Source organism: Balaenoptera acutorostrata, chromosome 8 (genome assembly GCF_949987535.1).
Source record: "Balaenoptera acutorostrata chromosome 8, mBalAcu1.1, whole genome shotgun sequence".
NCBI lineage: Eukaryota > Metazoa > Chordata > Mammalia > Artiodactyla > Balaenopteridae > Balaenoptera > Balaenoptera acutorostrata.
The window spans coordinates 61,295,222-61,322,518 of NC_080071.1; the positions used below are offsets into that span (position 1 = coordinate 61,295,222).

A 27,297-nucleotide genomic window follows, 5' to 3' on the forward strand; every position below is an offset into this window, starting at 1 on the left:
TTGTTATATCTTCTTCTTGGATTGATCCCTTGATTATTATGTATTGTCCTTCTTTATCTCTTGCAGTAGTCTTTATTTTAAAGTCTGTTTTGTCTGATATGAGAATTGCTACTCCAGCTTTATTTTGATTTCCATTTGCATGGAATGTCTTTTTCCATCCTCTCACTTTCAGTCTGTATGTGTCCCTAGGTCTGAAGTGGGTCTCTTGTAGACAGCATATATACGGGTCTTGTTTTTGTATCCATTCAGCCAGTCTGTGTCTTTTGGTTGGAGCGTTCAATCCATTTACATTTAAGACAGTTATCGATATGTATGTTCCTATTACCATTTTCTTAATTGTTGTGGGTTTGTTACTGTAGGTCTTTTCCTTCTCCTGTGTTTCCTGCCTAGAAAATTTCCTTTACCATTTGTTGTAGAGCTGGTTTGGTGGTGCTGAATTCGCTCAGGTTTTGCTTGTCTGTAAAGGTTTTAATTTCTCTGTCGAATCTGAATGAGATCCTTCCTGGTGTAGTAATCTTGGTTTTAGGTTTTTCCCTTTCATCACTTTAAATATGTCCTCTCACTCCCTTCTGGCTTGCAGAGTTTCTGCTGAAAGATCAGCTGTTAACCTTATGGGGATTCCCTTTTATGTTATTTGTTGTTTCTTCCTTGCTGCTTTTAATATTTTTGCCTTGTATTTAGTTTTTGATAGTTTGATTAATATGTGTCTTGGCGTGTTTCTCCTTGGGTTTATCCTGCCTGGGACTTTGTGCTTCCTGGAGTTGATTGACTATTTCCTTATACATATTAGGGAAGTTTTCAACTATAATCTCTTCAAATATTTTCTCACTCCCTTTCTTTTTCTCTTCTTCTTCTGGGACCCCTATAATTCGAATGTTGGTGCATTTAATGTTGTCCCAGAAGTCTCTGAGATTGTCCTCAATTCTTTTCATTCTTTTTTCTTTATTCTGCTCTGTGGTAGTTATTTCCACTATTTTATTTTCCAGGTCACTTATCCGTTCTTCTGCCTCAGTTATTCTGCTAATGATTCCTTCTAGAGAATTTTTAATTTCATTTATTGTGTTGTTCATCATTGTTTGTTTGCTCTTTAGTTCTTCTGTGTCCTTGTTAAACATTTCTTGTATTTTCTCCATTCTATTTCCAAGATTTTGGATTATCTTTACTGTCATTACTCTGAATTCTTTTTCAGGTAGACTGCCTATTTCCTCTTCATTTGTTTGGTCTGGTGGGTTTTTACCTTGCTCCTTCATCTGCTGTGTATTTCTCTGTCTTCTCATTTTGTTTAAGTTACTGTGTTTGGGGTCTCCGTTTTGCAGGCTGCAGGTTCATAGTTCCCATTGTTTTTGGTGTCTGCTTCCAGTGGGTAAGGTTGTTTCAGTGGGTTGCTTAGGCTTCCTGGTGGAGGAGACTGGTGCCTGTTTTTTGGTGGATTAGGCTGGATCTTGTCTTTCTCATGGGCAGGACCATGTCCAGTGGTGTGTTCTGGCGTGTCTGTGAACTTACTATGATTTAGGCAGCCTCTCTGCTAATGGTGGGGTTTGTGTTCCTGTCTTGCTAGTTGTTTGGCATAGGGTGTCCAGCACTGTAGCTTGTTGTTCGTTGAGTGGAGCTGGGTCCTTGTGTTGAGATGGAGATCTCTGGGACAGCTTTTGCCGTTTGATATTATGTGGGGCTGGGAGGTCTCTGGTGGACCAACGTCCTGAAGTCGGCTCACCCACCTCAGAGGCTCAGGCCTGACACCTGGCCAGAGCACCAAGACGCTGTCAGCCACACAGCTCAGAAGGAAAGGGAGAAAAAGAAAGAAAGAAAGATAGATAAATAAATAAATAAATAAATAAATAAATAAATAAATAAAATAAACCTATTGAAATAGAAAAAAATTATTAAAAATAAAAAACTTAAAAAGTAATAAAAAAAAAAAAAGGAAGAGAGAAAGAAAGAAGGGAGCAACCAAACCAGAAACCAAATCCACCAGTGATAAGAAGTGCTAAAAACTATACTAAAAAGAAAAAAAAAAGGACAGGCAGAACCCTAGGACAAATGGCAAAAGCAAAGCTATAGAGACAAAATCACACAAAGCAGCATACACTTACACACTCAGAAAAAGAGAAAAAGGAAAACAATATACATCTATAATTTTTTTAAAAAAAGGAAGAGAGAAACCAAATCAATAAACAAATCTACCAATGATAATAATCTCTAAATACTAAACTAAGATAAACATAAAACCAGAAAGAAATTAGATGCAGAAAGCAAACCTCAAGTCTACAGTTGCTCCCAAAGTCCACCCCCTCAATTTTGGGATGATTCATTGTCTATTCAGGTATTCCGCAGATGCACGGTACATCAAGTTGATTGTTGAGATTTAATCCACTGTTCCTGAGGCTCTGGGAGAGATTTTCCTTTCTTTTCCTTGTTCACACAGCTCCTGGGTTTCAGCTTTGGGTTTGGCCTCACCTCTGTGTGTAGGTCACCTGTGGGCATCTGTTCTTCACTCAGACAGGACAGCGTTAAAGTAGTAGTTGATTAGGGGGCTCTGGCTCACTCAGGATGGCGGGAGGGAGGGAGGGATACGGAATGAGGGGTGAGCGGGGTACGGAATGCGGGGCGAGCCTGCGGCGGCAGAGACTAGCGTGACACTGCAACAGCCTGAGGCGTGCCATGTGTTCTCCTGGGGAAGTTGTCCCTGGATCACGGGACCCTGGCAGTGGTGGGCTGCACAGCCTCCCAGGAGGGGAGGTGTGGAGAGTGACCTGTGTTTGCTCACAGGCTTCTTGGTGACTGCATTAGCAGCCTTAGCGTTTCATGCCCGTCTCTGGGGTCCGCGCTGATAGCCGTGGCTCATGCCCATCTCTGGAGTTCGTTTAGGCGGTGCTCTGAATCCCTTTTCGCACACCCGGAAACAATGGTCTCTTGCCTCTTAGGCAGTTCCAGACTTTTTCCCGGACTCCCTCCTGGCTAGCTGTGCCGCACTAGCCCCCTTCAGGCTGTGTTCACGCAGCCAACCCCAGTCCTCTCCCTGGGATCCGACCTCCAAAGCCCGAGCCTCAGCTCCCAGCCCCCACCCGCCCCGGCAGGTGATCGGCAGCGATCCTCTGTGCAGGAATCTCTCCGCTTTGCTCTTTGCACCCCTGTTGCTGTGCTCTCCTCTGTGGCCCTGAAGCTTCCCCCCACCAACACCCCCCCCGCCCCCGCCCCCAGCTCAACCAGTGAAGTGGCTTCCTAGTGTGTGGAAACCTTTCCTCCTTCACACCTCCCTCCCCGAGGTGCAGGTCCTCTCCTTATTCTTTTGTCTCTGTTTTTCCTTTTTTCTTTTGCCCTACCCAGGTATGTGGGGAGTTTCTTGCCTTTCAGGAAGTCTGAGGTCTTCTTCCAGCGTTCAGTAAGTGTTCTGTAGGAGTTGTTCCACATGTAGATGTAGTTTTGATGTATTTGTGGGGAGGAAGGTGATCTCCACGTCTTAGTCCTCTGCCATCTTGAAGGCGCCCCCCCTGCATTAGTTCATTGATACAGTTATTCCACATATTCCAGAAGCCAGCTGCTGTATCTCCTAGTCAAGGAGATTTTCCTGGTACATACACATGATTATTCCTACACAGCTAAATAGTTGCGACAGGTCAAAGGCAGAGACTTCTTTCCCTATGTTACATCTTAAAGATTATTCAAAGCTTGTAAGTTCTAGCTCCTCAACATTCATTTAGAGAATCCAAATTTGACTCTTCCTGCCACAAGTTTCCTATTTAAGAATGTTCATTTAGGCCAAATGTGAAATCTAGTACCTCACATTTCTATCCCTGTAGTTTTTCTCATGGTTTTTCTACATCTGGCATGCACAGAAGATATCACTTGCCCTTTATTACAGGTAAAACCAGCACTTATGTTCTTTTGATGCATGTTTAAATTACACCCCCTACAACTTCTGTCAATGGCTCAACTACCTTTTTTTTTTTTTAATTTATTTTTGGCTATATTGGGTCTTCGTTGCTGCCTGCGGGCTTTCTCTAGTTGCGGTGAGCAGGGGCTACTCTTCATTGTGGTGCGTGGGCTTCTCATTGCAGTGGCTTGTCTTGTTGCGGAGCACAGGCTCTAGGTGCGTGGGCTTCAGTAGTTGTGGCATGCAGGCTCAGTAGTTGTGGCCCATGGGCTGTAGAGCGCAGGCTCAGTAGTGTGGCACACGAGCTTAGTTGCTCCTTGGCACGTGGGATCCTCCCGGTCTAGGGCTCGAACCCGTGTCCCCTGCATGGCAGGTGGATACTTAACCACTGCACCACCAGGAAGCCCATCAACTACCATTTTTAAGACTGGATATAGCTCTTCTCATCTTCTCAGCTATTTCAGGTTTTCTTTTGGTAGTAAAAGAACATATAATGACTACAAAATCTGTTGAATTCCACTGCAGAATAAGATGGCTTTTTATTTAGGTTGTTAGTTCCTCTGTTTTTATGGGTGCCATAAATAAAGCATTTGATTATTAATTTTGCTAAATAAAATGTGGATCTTTTGCAGAAGAAAACCTACCTGATTGTATGTTTTTGATGCTAGCCATTGCTTTGTAATCTGGAAATGTCATTTACTTATAGATAATGCTGCACAGGCTGCTGTTTGAATAGACATACAATTGTGAGGAACATTCTTTGATTTACAACTGCATTTATTCCTTATAGAATCTGTTTTTTGCAGTATTCTTGTTGGCTTCATAATCATTGCCAAGTTTCTCCCCATGAACACCATCCTAGAACTTTTGGTTTCATATCAGGCTGATCTATCTGCCTCGACGATTTTTCAACAGCTCACAGTTATGCAGAACAGTTTAACTGTACTTAAGAACATCTTTAAAATGGTTTTGTTCCCCTCCCCTTATTCTATAGTTCATTGTAAAGAAATCCGTTGATTATTCTATGTTGATGATTCTTCTAAGATGTATATAGCCCCGTGTATTTGATTTATTATGTGCCTATTTTATTAATCTTATCTTTTAATATTTGGGAATAAGGAGAGAGCAGAGGATAATAGATTTTTTTTTTTGTAAACCTCCTGACCAGTTCATATAAAGTAGGATTTAATGGTGACAGTGTGAAATTGGTAAGATGCCTGTGGTGTGTTTATATTTTGTAGACAAAGGAAAATAAGTTGAAAACTATCATTTTATTATATAGTTTGGCAGTATACAATAGTGGCAGCTAATAGTGGTGGTTAATAGTAGAGGTTAAGGAGAATATTTGTTTGTGCAGTAAATCTTATATATCAGATACTAGCATTTCTTAACCCAGACTTCAGAGAAACTGGGATACCAAAAGTAAGATGTTAGAGGATAATTCCTTATGATAGTAAAGCAGGAACATTTTGTACCCAGCCAATAAAGAGGGAAGCTCATACATGAAAACTGGTACTACATTGTGAACTCCTAGCGAACAAGCAGTGAGTTCTTTTAAAATGATGGTTGTTGGGTTTCCTGCTGCTTAAAATAAAAAATAATACATATTTATTGTAGAATATTTAGAAAATACATATATAAAAATTGCTCAAAATCTTTGCTAACATTTCAGTACATTTCCTTCTAGTCTTTTTTTCTGGGCCTAAGTATTTTATAGTAAAACATATATAAAATATATACAGTTCAACATAAAGCATCATCAAACCCAAATCCAGAAGAACATCCCAGATGACCCCTGTGTTATGTCTCTTCCTAATCACAACTCATTTTTCCCCCTTTTCAGGATAGCTGTTATTCTGACTCTTACGATAATCATTTCCTTGATTTCCATAATTTTTTCAGTAATCTTTTCTTTAGTTTCTCTATCTTCTGTTATATGCCCAACAGTTAAATATAGTTAAATTTTTCCAGTTTTTAAATTAATTCATAGCCTCTTCTTTTGTGTCTTGCTTCCTTCACCCAACAAGATGTTTTTAAGATTTGTTTGTGTTACTGAGAAAGCTGCAGTTCTTCTGGCATTTTTGTTTGTTTTTAATATAATGAATGCAAATCATTTCCACTGCTGCATAGTATTCCATTGTATGGATATACCACAATTTACATGTCCATTCTCTTGATGATAGACATTTGGGTTGTTTCTAATTTTTGTATATTGAGAATAATTCAACTCTGAACATTCATGAATGTATGTCCTGGTACACATGTGCATGTGTTTCTCCAAAGTATATACCTAGGAGTAGAATTGCTTAATCATAGGAGATAGAGCTAAACTGTTTCCAAAGAAGTTGTACCAGAGGACAGACAGCAGAAGCAAGAAGAACTACAATCCTGCAGCCTGTGGAACAAAAACCACATGCACAGAAAGATAGACAAGATGAAAAGGTAGAGGGCTATGTACCAGATGAAGGAACAAGATAAAACCCCAGAAAAACAACTAAATGAAGTGGAGATAGGCAACCTTCTAGAAAAAGAATTCAGAATAATGATAGTGAAGATGATCCAGGACCTCGGAAAAAGAATGGAGGCAAAGATCGAGCAGATGCAAGAAATGTTTAAGAAAGACCTAGAAGAATTAAAGAAAAAAAAAGATGAAAACTACACTCTAAGGAATCAATAGCAGAATAACTGAGGCAGAAGAACAGATAAGTGACCTGGAAGACAGAATGGTGGAATTCACTGCTGTGGAACAGAATAAAGAAAAAATAATGAAAAGAAATGAAGATAGCCTAAGAGACCTGGGACAACGTTAAACGCAACAACATTCACATTATAGGGGTCCCAGAAGGAGAAGAGAGAGAAAGCACCCAAGAAAATATTTGAAGAGACTATAGTCGAAAACTTCCCTAACATGGGAAAGGAAATAGCCACCCAAGTCCAGGAAGCACAGCGAGTCCCATACAGGATAAACCCACGGAGAAACACGCCGAGACACATAGTAATCAAATTGGCGAAAATTAAAGACAAAGAAAAATTATTGAAAGCAGCAAGGGAAAAAGGACAAATAACATACAAGGTAACTCTCATAAGGTTAACAGCTGGTTTCTCAGCAGAAACTCTACAAGCCAGAAGGGAGTGGCATGATATACTTAAAGTGATGAAAGGGAAGAACCTACAACCAAGATTACTCTACCCAACAAGGATCTCATTCAGATTCGAAGGAGAAATCAAAAGCTTTACAGACAAGCAAAAGGTAAGACATTTCAGCACCACCAAACCAGCTCTACAACAAATGCTAAAGGAACTTCTCTATGTGGGAAACACAAGTGAAGAAAAGGACCTACAAAAACAAACCCAAAACAATTAAGAAAATGGTCATAGGAACATACATATCGATAATTACCTTAAACGTGAATGGATTAAATGCTCCAACCAAAAGACACAGGCTTGCTGAATGGATACAAAAACAAGACCCATATATATGCTGTCTACAAGAGACCCAGTTTAGACCTAGGGACACATACAGACTGAAAGTGAGGGGATGGAAAAAGATATTCCATGCAAATGGAAATCAAAAGAAAGCTGGAGTAGCTATACTCATATCAGATAAAATAGACTTTAAAATAAAGAATGTTACAAGAGACAAGGAAGGACACTACATAATGATGAAGGGATCAATCCAAGAAGAAGATATAACAATTATAAATATATATGCACCCAACATAGGAGCACCTCAATACATAAGGGAACTGCAAACAGCTATATAAGAGGAAATGGACAGTAACACAGTAATAGTGGGGGACTTTAACACCTCACTTACACCAATGGACAGATCATCCAAAGTGAAAATAAATAAGGAAACAGCTTTAAATGACACAATAGACCAGATAGATTTAATTGATATTTATAAGACATTCCATCCCAAAACAACAGATTACACTTTCTTGTCAAGTGCGCACAGAACATTCTCCAGGATAGATCACATCTTGGGTCACAAATCAAGCCTCAGTATATTTAAGAAAATTGAAATCACATCAAGCATCTTTTCTGACCACAATGCTGTGAGATTAGAAATCAATTACAGGGATGAAAACATAAAGAACACAAACACATGGAGGCTAAACAATATGTTACTAAATAACCAAGCGATCACTGAAGAAATCAAAGAGGAAATCAAAAAATACCTAGAGACAAATGACAATGAAAACATGACGATCCAAAACCTATGGGATGCAGCAAAAGCAGTTCTAAGAGGGAAGTGTATAGCTATTCAAGCCTGCCTCAAGAAACAAGAAAAATCTCAAATAAATAATGTAACCTCACACCTAAAGGAACTAGAGAAAGAAGAACAAACAAAACCCAAAGTTAGCAGAAGTAAAGAAATCATAAAAATCAGAGCAGAAATAAATGAAATAGAAACAAAGAAAACAATAGCACAGATCAATAAAACTAAAAGCTGGTTCTTTGAGAAGATAAACAAAATTGACAAGCCATTAGCCAGACTCATCAAGAAAAAGAGGGAGAGGACTCACATCAATAAAATCAGAAATGAAAAAGGAGAAGTTACAAGAGACACTGCAGAAATACAAAGCATCCTAAGAGACTACTACAAGCAACTCTATGCCAATAAAATGGACAACCTGGAAGAAAAGGATGAATTCTTAGAAAGGTATAACCTTCCAAGACTGAACCAGGAAGAAATAGAAAATATGAACAGACGAATCACAAGTAATGAAATTGAAACTGTGATTAAAAATCTTCCAACAAACAAAAGTCCAGGACCAGATGACTTCACAGGTGAATTCTGTCAAACATTTAGAGAAGAGCTAACACCCATCCTTCTCAAACTCTTCCAAAAAATTGCAGAGGAAGGAACACTCCCAAACTCATTCTATGAGGCCACCATCACCCTGATACCAAAACCAGACAAAGATACTACAAAAAAAGAAAATTACAGACCAATATCACTGATGAATATAGATGCAAAAATCCTCAACAAAATACTAGCAAACAGAATCCAACAATACATTAAAAGGATCATGCACCATGATCAAGTGAGATTCATCCCAGGGATGCAAGGATTCTTCAATATACATAAATCAATGTGATACACCATATTCACAAATTGAAGAAGAAAAACCATATGATCATCTCAATAGATGCAGAAAAAGCTTTTGACAAAATTCAACACCAATTTATGATAAAAACTCTCCAGAAAGTGGGCATAGAGGGAACCTACCTCAACATAATAAAGGCCATACACGACAAACCCACAGCAAACATCATTCTCAATGGTGAAAAACTGAAAGCATTTCCTCTAAGATCAGGAACAAGACAAGGATGTCCACTCTCACCACTATTATTCAACATAGTTTTGGAAGTCCTAGCCATGGCAATCCGAGAAGAAAAAAAAATAAAAGGAATCCAAATTGGAAAAGAAGAAGTAAAACTGTCACTGTTTGCAGATGACATGATAGTATACATAGAGAATCCTAAAACTGCCACCAGAAAACTACTAGAGCTAATCAATGAATTTGGTAAAGTAGCAGGATACAAAATTAATGCACAGAAATCTCTTGCATTCCCATACACTAATGATGAAAAATCTGAAAGAGAAATTAAGGAAACACTCCCATTTCCATTTCAACAAAAAGAATAAAATACCTAGGAATAAACCTGCCTACTGAGGCAAAAGACCTGTATGCAGAAAACTATAAGACACTGATGTAAGAAATTAAAGATGATACCAACAGATGGAGAGATATATCATGTTCTTGGGTTGGAAGAATCAACATTGTGAAAATGACTATACTACCCAAAGCAATCTACAGATTCAATGCAATCCCTATCAAATTACCAATGGTATTTTTTTACGGAACTAGAACAAAAAAATCTTAAAATTTGTGTGGAGACACAAAAGACCCCGAATAGACAAAGCAGTCTTCAGGGGAAAAATCGGAGCTGGCGGAGTCAGACTCCCTGACTTCAGACTATACTACAAAGCTATAGTAATCAAGACAATATGGTACTGGCACAAAAACAGAAACATAGATCAATGGAACAAGATAGAAAGCCCAGAGATAAACCCACGCTCCTATGGTCAACTAATCTATGATAAAGGAGGCAAGGATATACAATGTAGAAAAGACAGTCTCTTCAATAAGTGGTGCTGGGAAAACTGGACAGCTACATAAAAAAAGAATGAAATTAGATCACTCCCTAACACCATACACAAAAATAAACTCAAAATGAATTCGAGACCTAAATGTAAGACTGAACACTATAAAAGTCTTAGAGGAAAACATAGGAAGAACACGTTTTGACATAAATTATAGCAAGATCTTTTTTGATCCACCTCCTAGAGTAATGGAAATAAAAACAAAAATAAACAAATGGGGCCTAATGAAACTTAAAAGCTTTTGCACAGCAAAGGAAACCATAAACAAGACGAAAAGACAACCCTCAGAATGGGAGAAAATATTTCCAAACGAATCAACGGACAAAGGATTAATCTCCAAAATATATAAATAGCTCATGCAGCTCAATATTCAAAAACAAACAACCCAATCCAAAAATGGGCAAAAGATCTAAATAGACATTTCTCCAAAGAAGACATACAGATGGCCAAGAAGCACATGAAAAGCTGCTCAACATCAATAATTATTAGAGAAATGCAAATCAAAACTACAGTTAGGTATCACCTCACACCAGTTAGAATGGGCATCATCAGAAAATCTACAAACAACGAAGGCTGGAGAGGGTGTGGAGAAAAGGGAACCTTCTTGCACTGTTGGTGGGAATGTAAACTGATACAGCCACTATCGAGAATAGTATGGAGGTTCCTTAAAAACTGAAAATAGAATTACCATATGATCCAGCAATCCCACTACTGGGCATATACCCAGAGAAAACCATAATTCAAAAAGACACATGCACCCCAATGTTCATTGCAGCACTTTTTACAGTAGCCAGGTCATGGAAGCAACCTAAATGCCCATTGACAGACGAATGGATAAAGAAGAAGTGGTACATATATACAATGGAATATTACTCAGCCATAAAAAGGAACAAAATTGGGTCATTTGTTGAGATGTGGATGGATCTAGAGACTGTCATACAGAGTTAAGTAAGTCAGAAAGAGAAAAACAAGTATCTTATATTAACGCATGTATGTGGAACCTAGAAAAATGGTACACATGAACCAGTTTGCAGGGCAGAAGTTGAGACACAGATGTAGAGAACAAACGTATGGATACCAAGGGGGGAATACCATGGGGCGGTGGGGATGGTGGCGTGCTGAATTGGGTGATTGGGATTGACATGTATACACTGATGTGTATAAAATTGATGACTAATAAGAACCTGCTGTATAAAAAAGTAAATTAAAATTCAAAAATTAGAAAAAAAAAGAAGTTGTACCAATTTGGACTACAAGCAAGAAGCATATAAAAGTTCTCATTGTAGCACTTGTGCTCATAATAATTGTTCATGGAGTTTTAAGAAAGGGGCTGAAATATGACATCAATAATTAATCATGGAGAGTGTAATAATTGTTACCATATTCTAAGGTCTTTCTACTGCCCGGAAAACTAGTTGGCATGGTCCAATAGTCTAAAATAAAATAGTAGATATAAACACAAAAGTGTCACTAAGTATCTTAAATGTAAATAGATTAAATATTCCAGTTAAGAGACAGAGATTGTTTGGATTGAGTTAAAAACACACTAGCATCCGTATGCAAAAGAATGAAGTTGACCCCCTACTTTACACCATATACAAAAATTAACTCAAAATGGTTCAAAAATCTCAATATAAAAGCTAAAACGATAGAACTTTTAGAGGAAAATATAGGAGTACATCTTCATTACATTGGCTTTAGCAGTGAATTCTTACATATGACACCAAAGCATAGGCAACAAAGGAAAAAGTAGATAAGTTAAACTTCATCAAAATTTAAAACTTTTGTACTTCAGTGGACATATCAAGAAGGGGAAAAGATAACCTATATACTGCAACATGGATGAACCTTGAAAACATTATGCTAAATGAAATAAGCCAGACACAAAAGAACAAATATTATATGATTCCATTTACATGAAATATCAATAGTAGGCATATTCATAGAGAAAGAAAGTAGTCTGGAGTTTACCAGATTGTGGGAGAAGGGGAGAATAAGGAGTTAATGCTTAATGGTTACAGTTTCTCTTCGGGGTGATAAAGTTGCTTTTTTTTTTTTTAATTGAAATATAGTTGATTTACAGTGTTTCAGGTGTATAGCAAAATATATATGTGTGTGTGTGTGTGTGTATATTGTTCTTCAGATTCTTTTCCATTATAGGTCATTACAAGATATTGAATATAGTTATAGTTTCCTGTGCTATACAGTAGGTCCTTGTTGTTTATTTTTTTATGGTAGTGTGTATCTGTTAATCCCAAATTCCTAATTTATTTCTCCTGCTCCACCTTTCCCCTTTGGTAACTGTAAGTTTGTTTCCTATGTTTGTGAGTCTATTTCTCTTCGGTAAATAAGTTCATTTGTACCATTTTTTTCTTTAGATTCCACATATAATTGATATATTTGTTTTCGTCTGACTTACTTTACTTAGTATGATAATCTCTAGGTCCATCCATGTTTCTTCAAATGACATTATTTCATTTTTTTTATGGCTGAGTAATATTATATTTTATCTATATCTATATATCCATATCTATATCTGTATACCACATCTTCCTTATCCATTCATCTGTCACTGGGCATTTAGGTTTCTTCCATGTCTTGGTGTTTTAAAATAGTGCTGCTATGAATATAAGGGAGCATGTACCTTTTTAAATTAGAGTTTTTGTCTTTTCCGGTTATATGCCCGGGAATGACATTGCTGGATCATATAGTAACTATATTTTGAAGTTTTTTAGGAACCTCCGTACTGTTTTCCATAGTGGCTGTACCAGTTTACTTTCCCACCAACAGTGTATGAGGGTTCCCTTTTCAAGATGATAGTGAATAGCACTCTTTTAAGAAATGCTATGTTGCTTTCTCAGTGATGATTTTAATGGCACATAGGAGAGAAATGTATGTTGAATCATTATGTTTTACACCTGAAAATAATATTCTGTTGTATGTCAGTTATATCTAGATTTTTTTAAAAAGAGATGTATGAAAAAAAAGAACATAGATGTCCGATTCAAAAAATAAAAATCAAGGTGACAAGTCATAGCTTGAGTTCTACTTTAAGCAGTGTAATTTTTATCTCATTTTTTCCTCTGAAATAAAAAAAATATGTAAGTACCATATAGTTGGCATTTGTAATGTTTTCAAGACATTACTTTATTAATTCATATGTGTTTGAATTACACAAGAAAATAAATATCCATTTAAATAATTAGCCTTTCTAATTTGGAAATAGCAAACCTTTGTTTCATACTAGATTTGTGAATTTTTATTAATGCAGTTAAAGAACAACTTCATTCTATGAAAAATAAATTTTGTCTGTCACATTTGATACTGAAAATCAGCCTCTGTACACCAGCCCCAGTTTGAATCTCAGAGAAAGAGTCTGGATGAAGTAGAAAAGAATAGCTTTATTGCTTTGCCAGGCAAAGGGGGCCACAGCGGGCTAATGCCCTCAAAACTGTGTCCCAGTTTTGGGGGGGCAGTTTGTGAGGAGTCTTATAGTCAAGGGGAGGGGTTGCTGATAAGGATCTGGGTGCCTGCAGGACCTGCATTCCTTCAGTCTAGAGATCATCTGGTGTCAGGTGGTCTCACGATGGGATTCTGTGCTTCTCGAGATTATCAAACTGTGACCTCTCTGGAATGAAGAATGCTTCATCAGGTAGTTAACATCTTCCATTTGGTGGGGGTTGTAGTACTGCAGAAGAGCTCAAAGATACTGATATGTATATCCCTTGAGGAGGATCCAGGACCCTGCTCCAAAGCTGCACTATTGTTTTTTGACTACTCCTCCCTTTCTCTGCATCCCCTCCCTTCCTCGATTAGCAACTGTTTGAACCTGCCCTTTGGAACTCAGGGAAGGTCATGGAGGCTGAATGAAGCCTATTTCCTACAAACAAGAAACGGGGGACACAGAAAGGGTTTTGGGCCCAGGAGTCCCACAGGGCCTGCTTGGTTTCACATGGGTGCTAAAGTTGGGGCAGATATTTTATTTTATTTTATTTATTTATTTTTTTTAATAAATTTATTTATTTATTTATTTATTTTTGACTGTGTTGGGTCTTCGTTTCTGTGCAAGGGCTTTCTCCAGTTGTGGCAAGCGGGGGCCACTCTTCATCGCGGTGCGCGGGCCTCTCACTGTCGCGGCCTCTCCCGTTGCGGAGCACAGGCTCCAGACGCGCAGGCTCAGTAGTTGTGGCTCACGGGCCTAGCCGCTGCGCGGCATGTGGGATCTTCCCAGCCCGGGGCACGAACCCGTGTCCCCTGCATTGGCAGGCGGATTCCTAACCACTGTGCCACCAGGGAAGCCCCCCAGATATTTTATTTTAATGTTAACTAGATGAATTGGATTTAATTTTGTATGTCCTTTTTTTTCCTTTTATAATAAATTCTAGTGATTTCCTAAGTTTTTACCTTAGGAAACTAGAAAAAGAGGAGCAAATTAAATCCAAAGTAAGCAGAAGGAAAGAAGGAGTAAAAGTTAGATCAGAGATCAGTTGAATTGAAAACCGGAAATTAATAGAGAAAAGGCAACAAAACCAAAAGCTGGTTCTTTAAAAAGATCAATAAAATTGATAAACCTCTAGCCAGGCTTCCAATAAACAAATGAAAAAAGAAATTTCTAATAATCATAAATGAAAGAAATGTCATGACTACAGATCCCATGGATAGTAAAGGAATGTTATGAACAACTCTATGTTAACAGATTTGATAACTTAGATGTATTGGACCAATTCCTTGAAAGACACGATCTACCAAAACTCACACAGGGAGAAATACATAATCTGAACAGGTGTTTATCTATGAAAGAAATTGAATCAGTAATTAATACTTTCTAATACCAAAGCACCAAGCTGAGATGGTTTTATTGTTGAATTCTAGAAAACATTTAAAGAAGAAATGATTCCAGTTCTCTATAATTTCTTCCAGAAAATGGGAGCTTAGAGAACACTTTCTAATTCATTCTGTGAGGCCAGCGTTACCGTGATACCGTGACAGTGAAAAGACAATCCACACTAAGATAAAATATTTGCAAAACACATATCTGATAGAGGATTTGTATCTGAAGTATGCAAAGAACTGTTAAAACCTAACAATAAGAAAACAAACAGCCCAATTAAAAAGTAGACGGAAGATCTAAATGGACAGCTCACCATAGAAGATAGACAGATGGCAAATAAGCATATGCTCAACATCCTATGTCATGAGGGAATTGCAAGTTAAGACAACAATGAGATACCAGTTTGAAAAAATCTATTAGAATGGCTAAAATCCAAAACACTGACTACAAGGATGTAGAACAACAGAAACTATTCATTGCTGGTAGGAATGCAAAAGAGGACAGCCACTTTGAAGAGAGTTTGACAGTTTTTTTACAAAGCTAAACATAGGCTTACCATACCATGTGACAGTCATGCTACTCAATATCCAGATGAGCTGAAAGCTTCTGTCCACACAGAAACCTGTACACAAATGTTTATAGCAACTTTATTCATAGCTGTCAAAAACCAGAAGGATCCAAGATGTCTTTCAATAGGTGAATGGGTAAACTGGGATACCATGGAATATTATTCACTGTTAAAAATAAACTGTTAAGCCACAAAAAGACATGGAGGAATCTTGTATGCATATTGCTAAATGAAAGAAGCCAGTCTGAAAAGGCTACATACTGTATTCCAACTATATGACATTATGGAAAAGGTAAAAATCAATGAGTTCCAGAGTGGGAATTGGAGTGAAATATGAGTAGGTGGAGCACAGGGAACTTTTAGGATAGCAAAGCTATTCTGTATGATACTGTCATGGTGGATACATGATATTATGTATCTGTTAAAACCTGTAGAACTATACAACACAAACCTTGAAACAATGTAAACTATGGCCTTTAACTAACAATAATGTATCAATATTGGTTCATAATTTGTAATAAATGTTTCCATACTGTCTTAGTCTGCTCCAGCAGCTGTAGGGGAGAAAATATCATTTTCCCTCCACCCTTCTAGGTTCTTGGCTGAGACCAAGACAGAATGACAGCAGAAAAACAAACAAGTTTAATAACATGTATATACCTCCTACATACATGGGAGATACCCAGGAGAAAAATGAGTGACTCTCCAAAATGGCCCAAGCTATCACCTTTTAAATACCATCCCCAGCTAAAGACAAAAGAAGATTGGGGTAAAGGTGAGGTGGAGACCACTTTTGGGAATTTACCAGGCAAAGCAAAATAAACAAGGGTATAGTTGTTATGCAGATTTAAGTATAAGCTTTCTACAGTAAGTTTTAGTCTTCCTCTTCCTGGTACAGAGAGGGAGATACCTTTACAAATGGATATATCCCTTAGAAATGTAAATATCCCTTATAAAAGGATAACTTCTATTAGGTTTTCAGAGCTTCTCCAGTGTCTGCTGTTTCTTAAAAATAACCAGCTCAAGAAAATCCTTATGCCAAAGGGGCATATTTTGGGGTGTCATATTCTGTTGCCCTTCCCATCCATAATAAAATAACATAACAAGTGGCTTGAACAACACAAATTTATTTTCTCACAGTCCTGAAGGCTAGAAGTTGGAGATTAGGGTTCCAGCATGATTGGGTTCTACTGAGGACTCTTCTGGGATTGCAGATGGCCTCCTTCTCACTGGTTCTTCACAGGGCAGAGAAAGAGAAAGCAAACACTCTCTTGTTTCTTCTTATAAGCACACTAATCCCACCCACTGTGAGGCCACTCTCAGGGCCTCATCTAAACCTGTCTCCCAAAGGACCCATGTCCAAAAGTCATTACATTGGTAGTTAATGCTTCATCATATGACTTTTAAGGGAACACAGTTCAGTCCATAGCACACACTAATGGAAGCTATTAATAATAAGAGAAATCATGTGTTGGAGGTTAGTATATGAGAACTGTCAGAACTTTCTGCATAGTTTTTCTGTAAACCTAAACATCTCTAAATAGTAAAGTCTATTAAAAATAATAAGAACAGGGCTAAAGATTATGAATTTCAATTTCAGAGAGATTTAAAAATAGATGACATTTTCTTTGATATTCACTGCCCAATAGAATGCTAAATATGACAAGAGCAAGCCATGTCAAGTCAGCATTCACCGTGTTACACCTTTTGGTCTTTCTTTCCCTTTCTTCTGCCTTCCTTGAAACTCTCTACCTTACTTTAAATGTCACTATTTTCCACTATATCCTTGTTTCTTGTTTTGTCCTCCACTTTTCATCTCCTACCTTTTCTCTCTTTTTGACTTCAGTGGACCATAAAAATAAAATGTGAGCTTCCATAATAATGAATCTGTAATCTGATTGTCTTATACAATATATAGTTTAAAGCTTCATAGTTACCTTAAAAAAATAAAAAGTGTCTGACAGTCAGTAATGATCTGACAGTCAATAAAGGGACGATCAATAAGCACATAAAATAATTTGTGTATATCTTATTATAGTAAAGAATCTATAGATTATTATTTTGTGTGTGCATGTATCTGTTTTTTGTGTGTTGAAAATAAATTTTCTTTTGGGTTGGGCATATTCTAAAGTCAGGGTTTTTTTAAAGGTAAAATTCATATAACGTAGAAATAACCATGTTAAAGTGTGCCATCTAGTGTATTTACAGTGTTGTGCAACCTCTATCTAGTTCCAAAACATTTTTATCAATCCAAAAGGGAATTCTGTACCTGATAAGGAGTCTCTGCAGATTTCCCCCTCACCCCAGTCCCTGGAAACTACTAATCTGCTTTCTGTCTCTCTGGATTTGTCTATTCTGGGTATTTCATTTAAATGGAATCGTAGAATATGTGACCTTTTGTATATATCCATTATATGGATAAACCACATTTTGTTTATTCAATCATTAGTTTATGAACATTTGTGTTGTTTCTACTTTTGGCTATTATGATCAGTGATGCCATGAACATTTCTGTAGAAGTTTTTGAACAGTTAATTTTAATTCTTTTTGGTATATGACTAGGAGTCGGATTACTGGGTCTTATGGTAATGCTAGGTTTAGCTTTTTGAGGAACTTCCAAAATATTTTCAACTGTAGCTGCACCATTTACATTCCAACAATAATGTACAAGAGTTCTAATTTCTCTCCCCATTCTTGCCAACACTTTTTTCTTTTTTTAAACTATAGCCATCCTAGTGTATGTATGAAGTGATGTCTCACGGTAAAATGAGGTTTCCTCCTATAACTTATTCTATATGTTAAATTTATGTGCAATTATTAATATGTTAAAGTCTATTAAAATACAATAAATGTCCTGCAGATTAAGAGAGTATTACAGTGCTTCAACAGATCCTTCTATAGAAATATTGTTTTGACATTTTAATATTTAATTGTGCTTAATTTGAGACAAATACATTCATTTAGAACAGGAGTGCCCGTCAGAGGAACTCTTTGCCATGCTGGCTTTTGAGTTTGCTATAGAGCCTTCTAGTTTGATAGAATACATAATGTCCAAAGTGAGAAAGATTTAAAACACAATATGCTTGATTTTGACAGAGTGCAAAGAATGATTAAATAAAGATATTAGCAGTCATTAAGCCCAGTATCTGGTCATCATTATCAAATACTTCGTGAATACCTCCAGTTAAATGAATATGAACAGCTATCTCATAAGATAATTCATTCCTTTTTATTTATTTTTTAATTTTATTTTTGGCTGCGTTGGGTCTTCGTTGCTGTGCGCAGGCTTTCTTTGTTTGCAGATAAGGGGGCTACTCTTTGTTTTGGTCCGCGGGCTTCTCATGGGCGGTGGCTTCTCTTTGTTGCGGAGCACGGGCTCTAGGCGTGCCAGCTTCAGTAGTTGTGGTACGCGGGCTCAGTAGTTGTGGCTTGCGGGCTGTATAGCGCAGGCTCAGTAGTTGTGGCTCACAGGCTTAGTTGCTCCGTGGCATGTGGGGTCTTCCTGGACCAGGGCTCGAACCTGTGTCCCCTGCATTGGCAGATGGATTCTTAACCACTCTGCCACCAGGGAAGTCCCATTCATTCCATTTTAGACAGCTCTGTTTATAATCTTAAGTTCTTCTTTATGCTAGGTTAATAACTGCTGTCCTTGAACAGATACTAATTGGATCTTGTTATCCTCTCTAGCTACAGGTCCATTTTTCCACACAAAGACAGCTACCATATCCCCTCAAGTTTTCTCTTTTTCTACATCTGACACTTCTAATTCTTTCTACCCATCACATTTCAGAGTTTTTATACCTTCACTGTTCTACGTGCTCTCTTCTGGATGTGCTCTAGTTTGTAGTCATCCATTCTAAAGGGTACTTCTCTAGACATGATCTGATCCAAAGAATGAAACTAACACATAAGATGGTTTGCATGCTCATGATAGGCCTGTGATTTAGACATGTGTGTTCCCTTTCTGCAAGTGAATAAGCTTAGGCTCAGACAGGTAAAGGTATATTCCCAAGGTCATAGAATATGTGGAAGATGGAGTTTTACGTCCAGTTCAGGTTTAACTGTCTGCAAAGCTATACTCTTTTCGTTAATAATCATAATACCAATATTGATAAACATAACATTTATTGCAATGTAGAATATACTCAACACTGTACTAAGTACTTAGACTCCGACCTAAGCCTCGCAGAAGACTTGTGAGGTAGAGATTACTATTTTTACAAATGAGAGAGTTGAAGATCAGAAAATTCTAATAATTTTCTAAAGGCCACTGAGAGACTAGTGTAGTCAAGATTTAAAACCAAATGTGATTCCAAAGATTATTCTCTTAAATATTATACTGTTCTGTCTATGCTGTTCCATGATATAGTTGATATTTCAGTAATTAGGAGCACAACTACCAGGTGTTTCAGTGTTCTAGGTCTATATAAAATAATTCATATGATTAAAAATATACAATTTACAGTTATTGCAAATTTATTATTAATTTTTCTTTCATTTCATTTGATGCAAAAACACTGCTGATTTGACTATATATTGATACAGCCTTTCTGTCAGTATTTAGAAAAATACCAAAAAGAAAGGGTGACTATATTTAAAAATTTGTTTTCTTTTAGGTCCACCTCATTCATTTAACCGAGATGAGACAATAATCATTGCTTTGGCCTCAGTCTCTGTATTAGCTGTTTTGATAGTTGCCTTATGCTTTGGATACAGGATGCTGACAGGTAAAAATATAATTTTTTGTTTTGTTATGTATTAAACATGTCATTTAATCAGAATTGATTTTATTTTAAAAGAATTCATCATGGTAAAAAAACATCTCTGTGCTGTGGTAACCCCAGAGTCATCCTTCTCTCTTAAACTTTTTGTCCTAGTTTTTATGAAAGGTTTCAAACATATACAAAATACCTATTACCCAGCTTCAATGATTATCACATCTGTATATCATCTATAGCCCCACTCACCACATGCTTCCATGCCACTGGATTATTTTGAAATAAATTGAAGGTATAACTTATCTGTAAATATTTTAGTATTATCTCTGAAATATAAAGTCTTAAAATATATATAACCACAATACCATTTTCACATCTAAAAATAACAGTAACTCCTAAGTATCATCAACTGTATAGTTGATTCTAATAAACTTTAGATTTGACAAGCTTTTTAGGAAATCAGCACCCATTCATTCATTTGAATAACTTTAATAAAACCTTCTTTAATGTTTCTGCATACTTCTTAGGGTTTTATACTGGGTGTGTTACTGGAACAATCTCCCAGAATTCAGCTTTTGTGTTATTCATTTTTCATCTTCATTTATAGATGATTCCTAGTTTAGTAAATAGTTTTATTCCCTTTGACATTAGGCATAAGTCTTGCTGTCTGTCCTTCTGTAGGTCTTTTTTTAACTGTAATATATTAAAAAGTGTAATATAAAGATTTTCATTTTAAGAGAACCACACATTAGCAGGTTATTTTTCCTATTCCTCTAGGAGACCGTAAACAAGGTCTTCACAGTATGAACATGATGGAGGCAGCAGCATCAGAGCCCTCTCTTGACCTAGATAATCTGAAACTGTTGGAGGTAAGATTGCTTTCAGATTACGGACTGTTTTTTCTGCTCTCATAGTATATCTGAGACAGTGATTTCATTAATTTATTCATTTATTCAACAAGCATTTATTATCAATTTTGTGCCAAGGCCTATTCTAGGCACTGAGAGTGTTGGTGAACAGTACAGATACATGAGGCTTATATTCTAGTGAGAGAGAGGCTACAAGAGGGTAAATAAATGAAAGTACAGTTGACCCTTGAACAACATGGTTTTGAACCGAATGGGTCCACTCATACACAGATTTTTTTCAATAGTAGATACTACAGTACTACACCATCCACAGTTGGTTGAATCTGTGGATGTAGAACCATGGACAGAGAGGAACCATGTATATATGAAGGGTCAACTATAAGCTATACGTGGATTTTGGACTATGTGGAGGGGTTGGTGTCCCTAACGCTCACGTTGTTCAGAGGTCAACTGTATATTTCAAGTAGTAGTAAGTGCTATGGAGAAAAAAAAAAGCAAATGAGATAAGAAAGTTATGGAAAAGGGGTTATTAAAGAAAGTATATTTAGAAAGGAGATGATCTTTGAATACAGACTTGAACAAGAGTATGGGAATAGAGACATATCAGATTCTGAGAAAAATGTGCTAGGCAAGCAATTCACAGTAGATGCTGAATAAATAATCCTTGTCTGTGTATATATTGTATATTGTATAGGTACGTACGAATATGTTTTGTATAGAATTAAATTTTCATTTGGTAATATCTCAGAACCTGTGTTAAAAGTCTTACCATGATGAATGTTTTTATGATCTTTATTAGGATAAATTAACTAAACCAGAGACTGCTAAATAATAGATCTGGTAGATTTGGTTATATAAAACATTTTAAGAACCTTCCATTTGGGAGAAAAATATAATAAAAGTTAAAAGCAAAATTTAAAAAAGGTATTTCAACACAAACAATTGATAAAGAGATGGTAGAAATCAACATGAAATAAACAGTCCATTAAAAATAGACAAAAGAGATGAATTATCAATTCATAGAAGAAGTAAGTATGCCTAGTAAATGTATAATAAGATTTCCAATTTACTAAACTGGAAAAAGTACTAATTAAAGCCATTAGGATTTTATCCTGGACTGAGTAAAAGAAACACTCCCAAACATTGCTGATTTAACTTTATATTGATACAAGCTTTCTAAAGGGCAGTCTATCTGTTTGTTAAAATTTAAATTAGAAATAGTGAATGAAATATAACAAATATCCTTAAATGGTAAATCCCTAACCTTTTTTCAGCAAAAAGTCAGAGAATCCCAGAAGCCAAAAATGAAGAGAACAGTTGCCTCTTGCTGGGGTTTTTTTGAGTTATTTTTTATTGTATTGTATTGTACTAGATATTGTGAATGTCATATTGCGGAGACCCTATGTTCTGTTAGGTTCTTCTAAAGTGTGTTCATTTCCTTGTTTATTTTAGTAGGTGATTAACTTGGTTGGACATATTGCAAACTCATCTCTTGAGCTGAAGTTTAGTTACTTTTTATCTTTAGCTGGAGTCTGTCCCATGCATTAATTGGGTTTCCAACTCTCTGACTCTCCTTTTTGGGATTCTCCCTTCATTTTCCATGGTGTGGTTGCCCCAAATTCTGTCCCCTGCTTCCTGAGGCCAGAAAGATTTTCTATCACAGTTTTTGCTCCACTACGCAGTGCAGATTTCAGCCTGCTCACAGGCTTAAAGCTATAAAAATAAGTAGCTCACCCTGTGACATTCCTTTCTTCCAAGTGTTGACTCCCCCCAGAACCTATCTACTTTTGTTCATTCTCCAGCATTTTTAGATTTCTTTTTAAAAACAATGTTCAGAGTTTATAGTTGTCATCTGAGGGAGGGCTGGGTCTGGTAGGAGTTTCTGAGCCATATAAGATGCCAAATTTATTATTTTCTTGACAATGGAGTTACTCAAACTAAGCAATAGAGACCTGGTTGCATACATATGGATTTATACTTTATTATTTAGTAAATTTGATTGTTAAGTTGTGATGAAATAATATCTTGCTTTCTTTAAAACAAATTTACAGCTGATTGGCCGGGGTCGATATGGAGCCGTATATAAAGGTTCCTTAGATGAACGTCCAGTTGCTGTAAAAGTGTTTTCCTTTGCAAACCGTCAGAATTTTATCAATGAGAAGAATATTTACAGAGTGCCTTTGATGGAACATGACAACATTGCTCGCTTTATAGTTGGAGATGAGAGAGTCACTGCAGATGGACGCATGGAGTATTTGCTTGTAATGGAGTATTATCCCAATGTAAGTTCTTCATAAAAAATATACTGACATTTATGTCAGTCAGATTTGTAGGAGGACCCCGGTTATGTAGAGTGTTCCTGGTTTGCAAACTGGTTATTAATGGTCTACAATGAGACAAGGATTTTACTCTAGAATGTGAATGAAACTGTTTAGTCCTTACGCACTCACGTCACTGTGTCTCTGTCTCTGTCTCTCTCTCTGAGCAAGACTTTCTTGATGAATGGAAGCAGTGCTTTGATTGACGTTTATTCTGATACATGCTTCTTATCCCAGACTGGTAATAAATAGTTTGTAGATGAGCACCTTGAGTAGCACTGACACATATATATTTACAAAAGCCTTCTGTTTTCTACTTGTAAAACATAACAGTATAATTTATATTTGTACTGGTATAAGATACAGTGTAAAGAACGAGTTGAAAATACTTTTTTTTCTGTCTTAAGTTGATAAATAAAAGAAGCGTTTAAAATGAAATAACCATTCATAATTTTTAATATTGGAGAAATAAAAATTGATAATGTCTAAATTCTGTTTTCCATCCTCTCCTCCTCTCTCTACCTATAGAAATGTCTTTTCTTACTTCAAGATTCTGAAATGTTATAATTCATTAGATCTCCTTTGAATCCTAACATATGCAAATCCTTTTTACAGCTGCTAACTTACCTCTTCATGTTCAAGTAAAGTAATTCTACTTTTTCCCCCTTTTTACTTTTTCCCTCCATACAGGGATCTCTATGCAAGTATTTAAGTCTCCATACAAGTGACTGGGTAAGCTCTTGCCGTCTGGCTCATTCTGTGACTAGAGGACTGGCTTATCTTCATACAGAATTACCACGAGGAGGTAAGACAATGAATAGAAGATGCATGACAACCATGTGGGGCCAGAATTCACAAAGGGAAATTTTATTCATATCTTTAAAGTAAAAGTATATTTTATATTATAGCAGATCTATTTATCAGCCAGTTGTTTACAAGATCTAGCGTGAGGAAATATATTTGAAATTTAACAAGAAGAATAAGAAAAAGAACTTCAATTCTCTAGAGGGGTCATAGATTCCATTGCGATTTTGATTAAAGCTCTGAACACTCCCCCTGTAAAGACAGACGTATGGGCATACTTTAAAAAATACTGTTTTGATTGTAGGGGTTCTCAGATCCTTTGAAGTTCATCTATGGACCTAGGTTAAGAACCTCTTAGCTAGACTGTGTTGTATTTTCCTTGTATTTATTTTGCTTATTTAAATGAACTACAAATGTATTATCACTTCTTTACACATGAATTCCATAGGTTGGTTGGTCTTTAGTGTAAAACCCAAATGTATCTTTTGATAAATCAGTGCTTCTCTTAGCTAGAATTAGGCTTGTTCAAATTTATCAGGGAGAAAAAAGTAACAGGTTTCAATGAGGATGACTTTTTTTTTTTCTCATGTAAGAATCTGGAGAGAGACAGTCTAATGTTTTTTGGCAGCACCATAATATTATCAGGGCCCCAGGCTCCTCTATTTCTCCTCCATTACTCTTTATATGTGCCTTGTTTTCAAGGTCACCTCATTGTCCATCATGCCATATGCTAATCAGCAGAGAAAAGGAAAGTAGAAGGAATTGCCTCCTTTTGCCTCCAGAAGTCCCACTCTTGTGCTTATGTTTTGTTTCCCAGAACTTAGTCCATGCTTTCCTACCACACTTAGCTGCAAGGGATGCTTCTGAATATAGCTTGTTTTTGTTTTTGTTTAGCTGGGTGCATTGCTGCCTCAAATAACACTGGGTTCTGTTACTAAATAGGAAGAGGAGAACGCATGGTGAGGAGTCAGGCTTCACCAGTGTGTCAGTACCGTGTGGTTATGTTCCTTGCCTTAACAACAATTTATATTCAGCCTTTATGTACATTTTTGCTAGTTTTTCAAATCATCTTTTTAATATATTTGCTTTTTCACTTTGTTTCAATATACACTTCACATCACAGGCATCTCTAAATTAGCTTTGCTGTGAAAATCCGTCTTTGCATTTTCATCCCTTACAGCAATTTTCTTGTCATGCATTGTTTTTTCAGTTGAAGAGAATATTTAATGTAAAAATTTCTTAGATCTTTGTTCCATTGTATGATAGCATGGATCATCTTTTCTATCTGCTGCTTCATATATAAATAATTTCTCCTGAATAATTTATCAGTTCATTTATCTTGACATCTTGCTTTTCCTGAATACAGAATTGACCAATGTTATTGCCTGTGTCAGCAACTTGATGCACTTACTTTAGCTCACTAACCATTTGTACTGTGTTTCCTTATTCTTAAATATTATAACTCCTTTAAAGAGCTGGCTTAGCACAGAGCTTAAAATACCATCCTAATCCCCCTTTTCAAGGCTTGCATGATTCAGTAAGGTTTCTAGTCAAACATTGGCTGAAAAGAATGATTGCCATCAAATATGAGTTTTATTTAAACACAGATATTATTCTAAAACATTACCTAATATTATCACTAAATAGTTAACCTTTTTAAAAATGCATATCTATATGCTATTGTAAAAAACATACGTATAATAGCTATTTGAATTTTTGATTTTACCTAATTATTTAAAAAATATTCCATACCTCACACCAGTCAGAATGGCCCTCATCAAAAAGTCTGCAAGTAATAAATTCTGGAGAGGGTGTGAAGAAAAAGGAACCCTCCTACACTGCTGGTAGGAATGTAAATTGGTACAGCCACTATAGAGAACAGTATGTAGGTTCCTTAAAAAACTAAAAATAGAGGTACCATATGATCCAGCAATCTCACTCCTGGGCACATACCCGGAGAAAATACAATTTGAAAAATTGCATGCACCCCAATGTTCATTGCAGCACTATTTACAATAGCCAAGCAACAGATGTCCATCGACAGATGAATGGATAAAGAAGATGTGGTATATATATTTAAAGGGAATATTACTCAGCCATAATATAATGCCATTTACAGCAACATGGATGGACCTAGAGATTATCATACTAAGTGAAGTAAGCCAGAGAAAGACAAATATCATATATCACTTATATGTAGAATTTGAAAAAAAAAAAAGATAGAAATGAACTTATTTACAAAACAGAAATAGACCCACAGACATAGAAAACAAACATATAGTTACCAAAGGGGAAGGGGGAGAGGGATAAATCAGGAGGATGGAATTAACATATACACACTACTATATATAAAATAGATAACCAACAAGGACCTACTGTATAGCACAGGGAGCTATACTCAATATTTCGTAATAACCTATAAGGGAAAATTATCTGAAAAAGAATGTGTGTGTGTGTGTGTGTGTGTGTGTGTGTGTGTGTGTGTGTAAATGACTATATTTCAATAATAAATAAATAAATATTCCAACTATACTGTACTATTTCAAAATATTTAAAGTGGCATTTCACTTTTTTTCAGAGAACTCTATTCTTCCCGGTATCTTCAGATATAACTTTGCTGTTTGGCATACAAATTTTGTAGTAAGGAATAATACTATTATTATTTATTCAGCTATTTTTTGCTTCAGGAAAAGTAGGAGTTGAACCTGTTTATTTGTAATTGGTTCTCCCCATGAATTTTTTTCCTAATGATAATGTCAGTGTAACATTATCATGGAAAAAAGTCTAGCAAAGAAAGACCATATATAGATCACTTAAATCTATAACCAGAAAATTACTATTAACTAGTTTATGTACATCTTTCCAGGTCCTTTGCTGTGTGTGTGTGTGTGTGTGTGTGTGTGTGTTTATGTAAATATCCACAGAGAGACTATTTTGTGTTCAGGTTTTATTTTTTAACATAATTAAAATAATATTGTGTCCCACTTTGCTTTAAGAAATTTGCCCAGTGTGCTACTGCCCAGGGCAAAATTATTACATGCTCTGCCCCCCTTTCTACAAACCACAACCCCTTCCCCAGTAAAAAAAATTAAAATGAATATTGAGGGGAACTTTAAGGGGAAAAGAAGTCTCAAAAAGGT

General features: G+C 36.4%; 1 protein-coding gene across 1 annotated transcript in view; it reads left to right on the top strand.

The window, feature by feature from the left end:
* BMPR2 (bone morphogenetic protein receptor type 2) overlaps window positions 1-27,297 on the top strand; it is a 195,366-nt gene that overhangs the window by 130,341 nt on the left and 37,728 nt on the right. Inside the window, exons 4-7 of the mRNA XM_007190546.2 lie at window positions 20,065-20,175; window positions 20,944-21,035; window positions 23,087-23,317; window positions 24,044-24,158. Of these exons, the coding sequence (XP_007190608.1) occupies window positions 20,065-20,175; window positions 20,944-21,035; window positions 23,087-23,317; window positions 24,044-24,158 (549 nt within the window). The remainder of the gene's footprint in view (window positions 1-20,064; window positions 20,176-20,943; window positions 21,036-23,086; window positions 23,318-24,043; window positions 24,159-27,297) is intronic.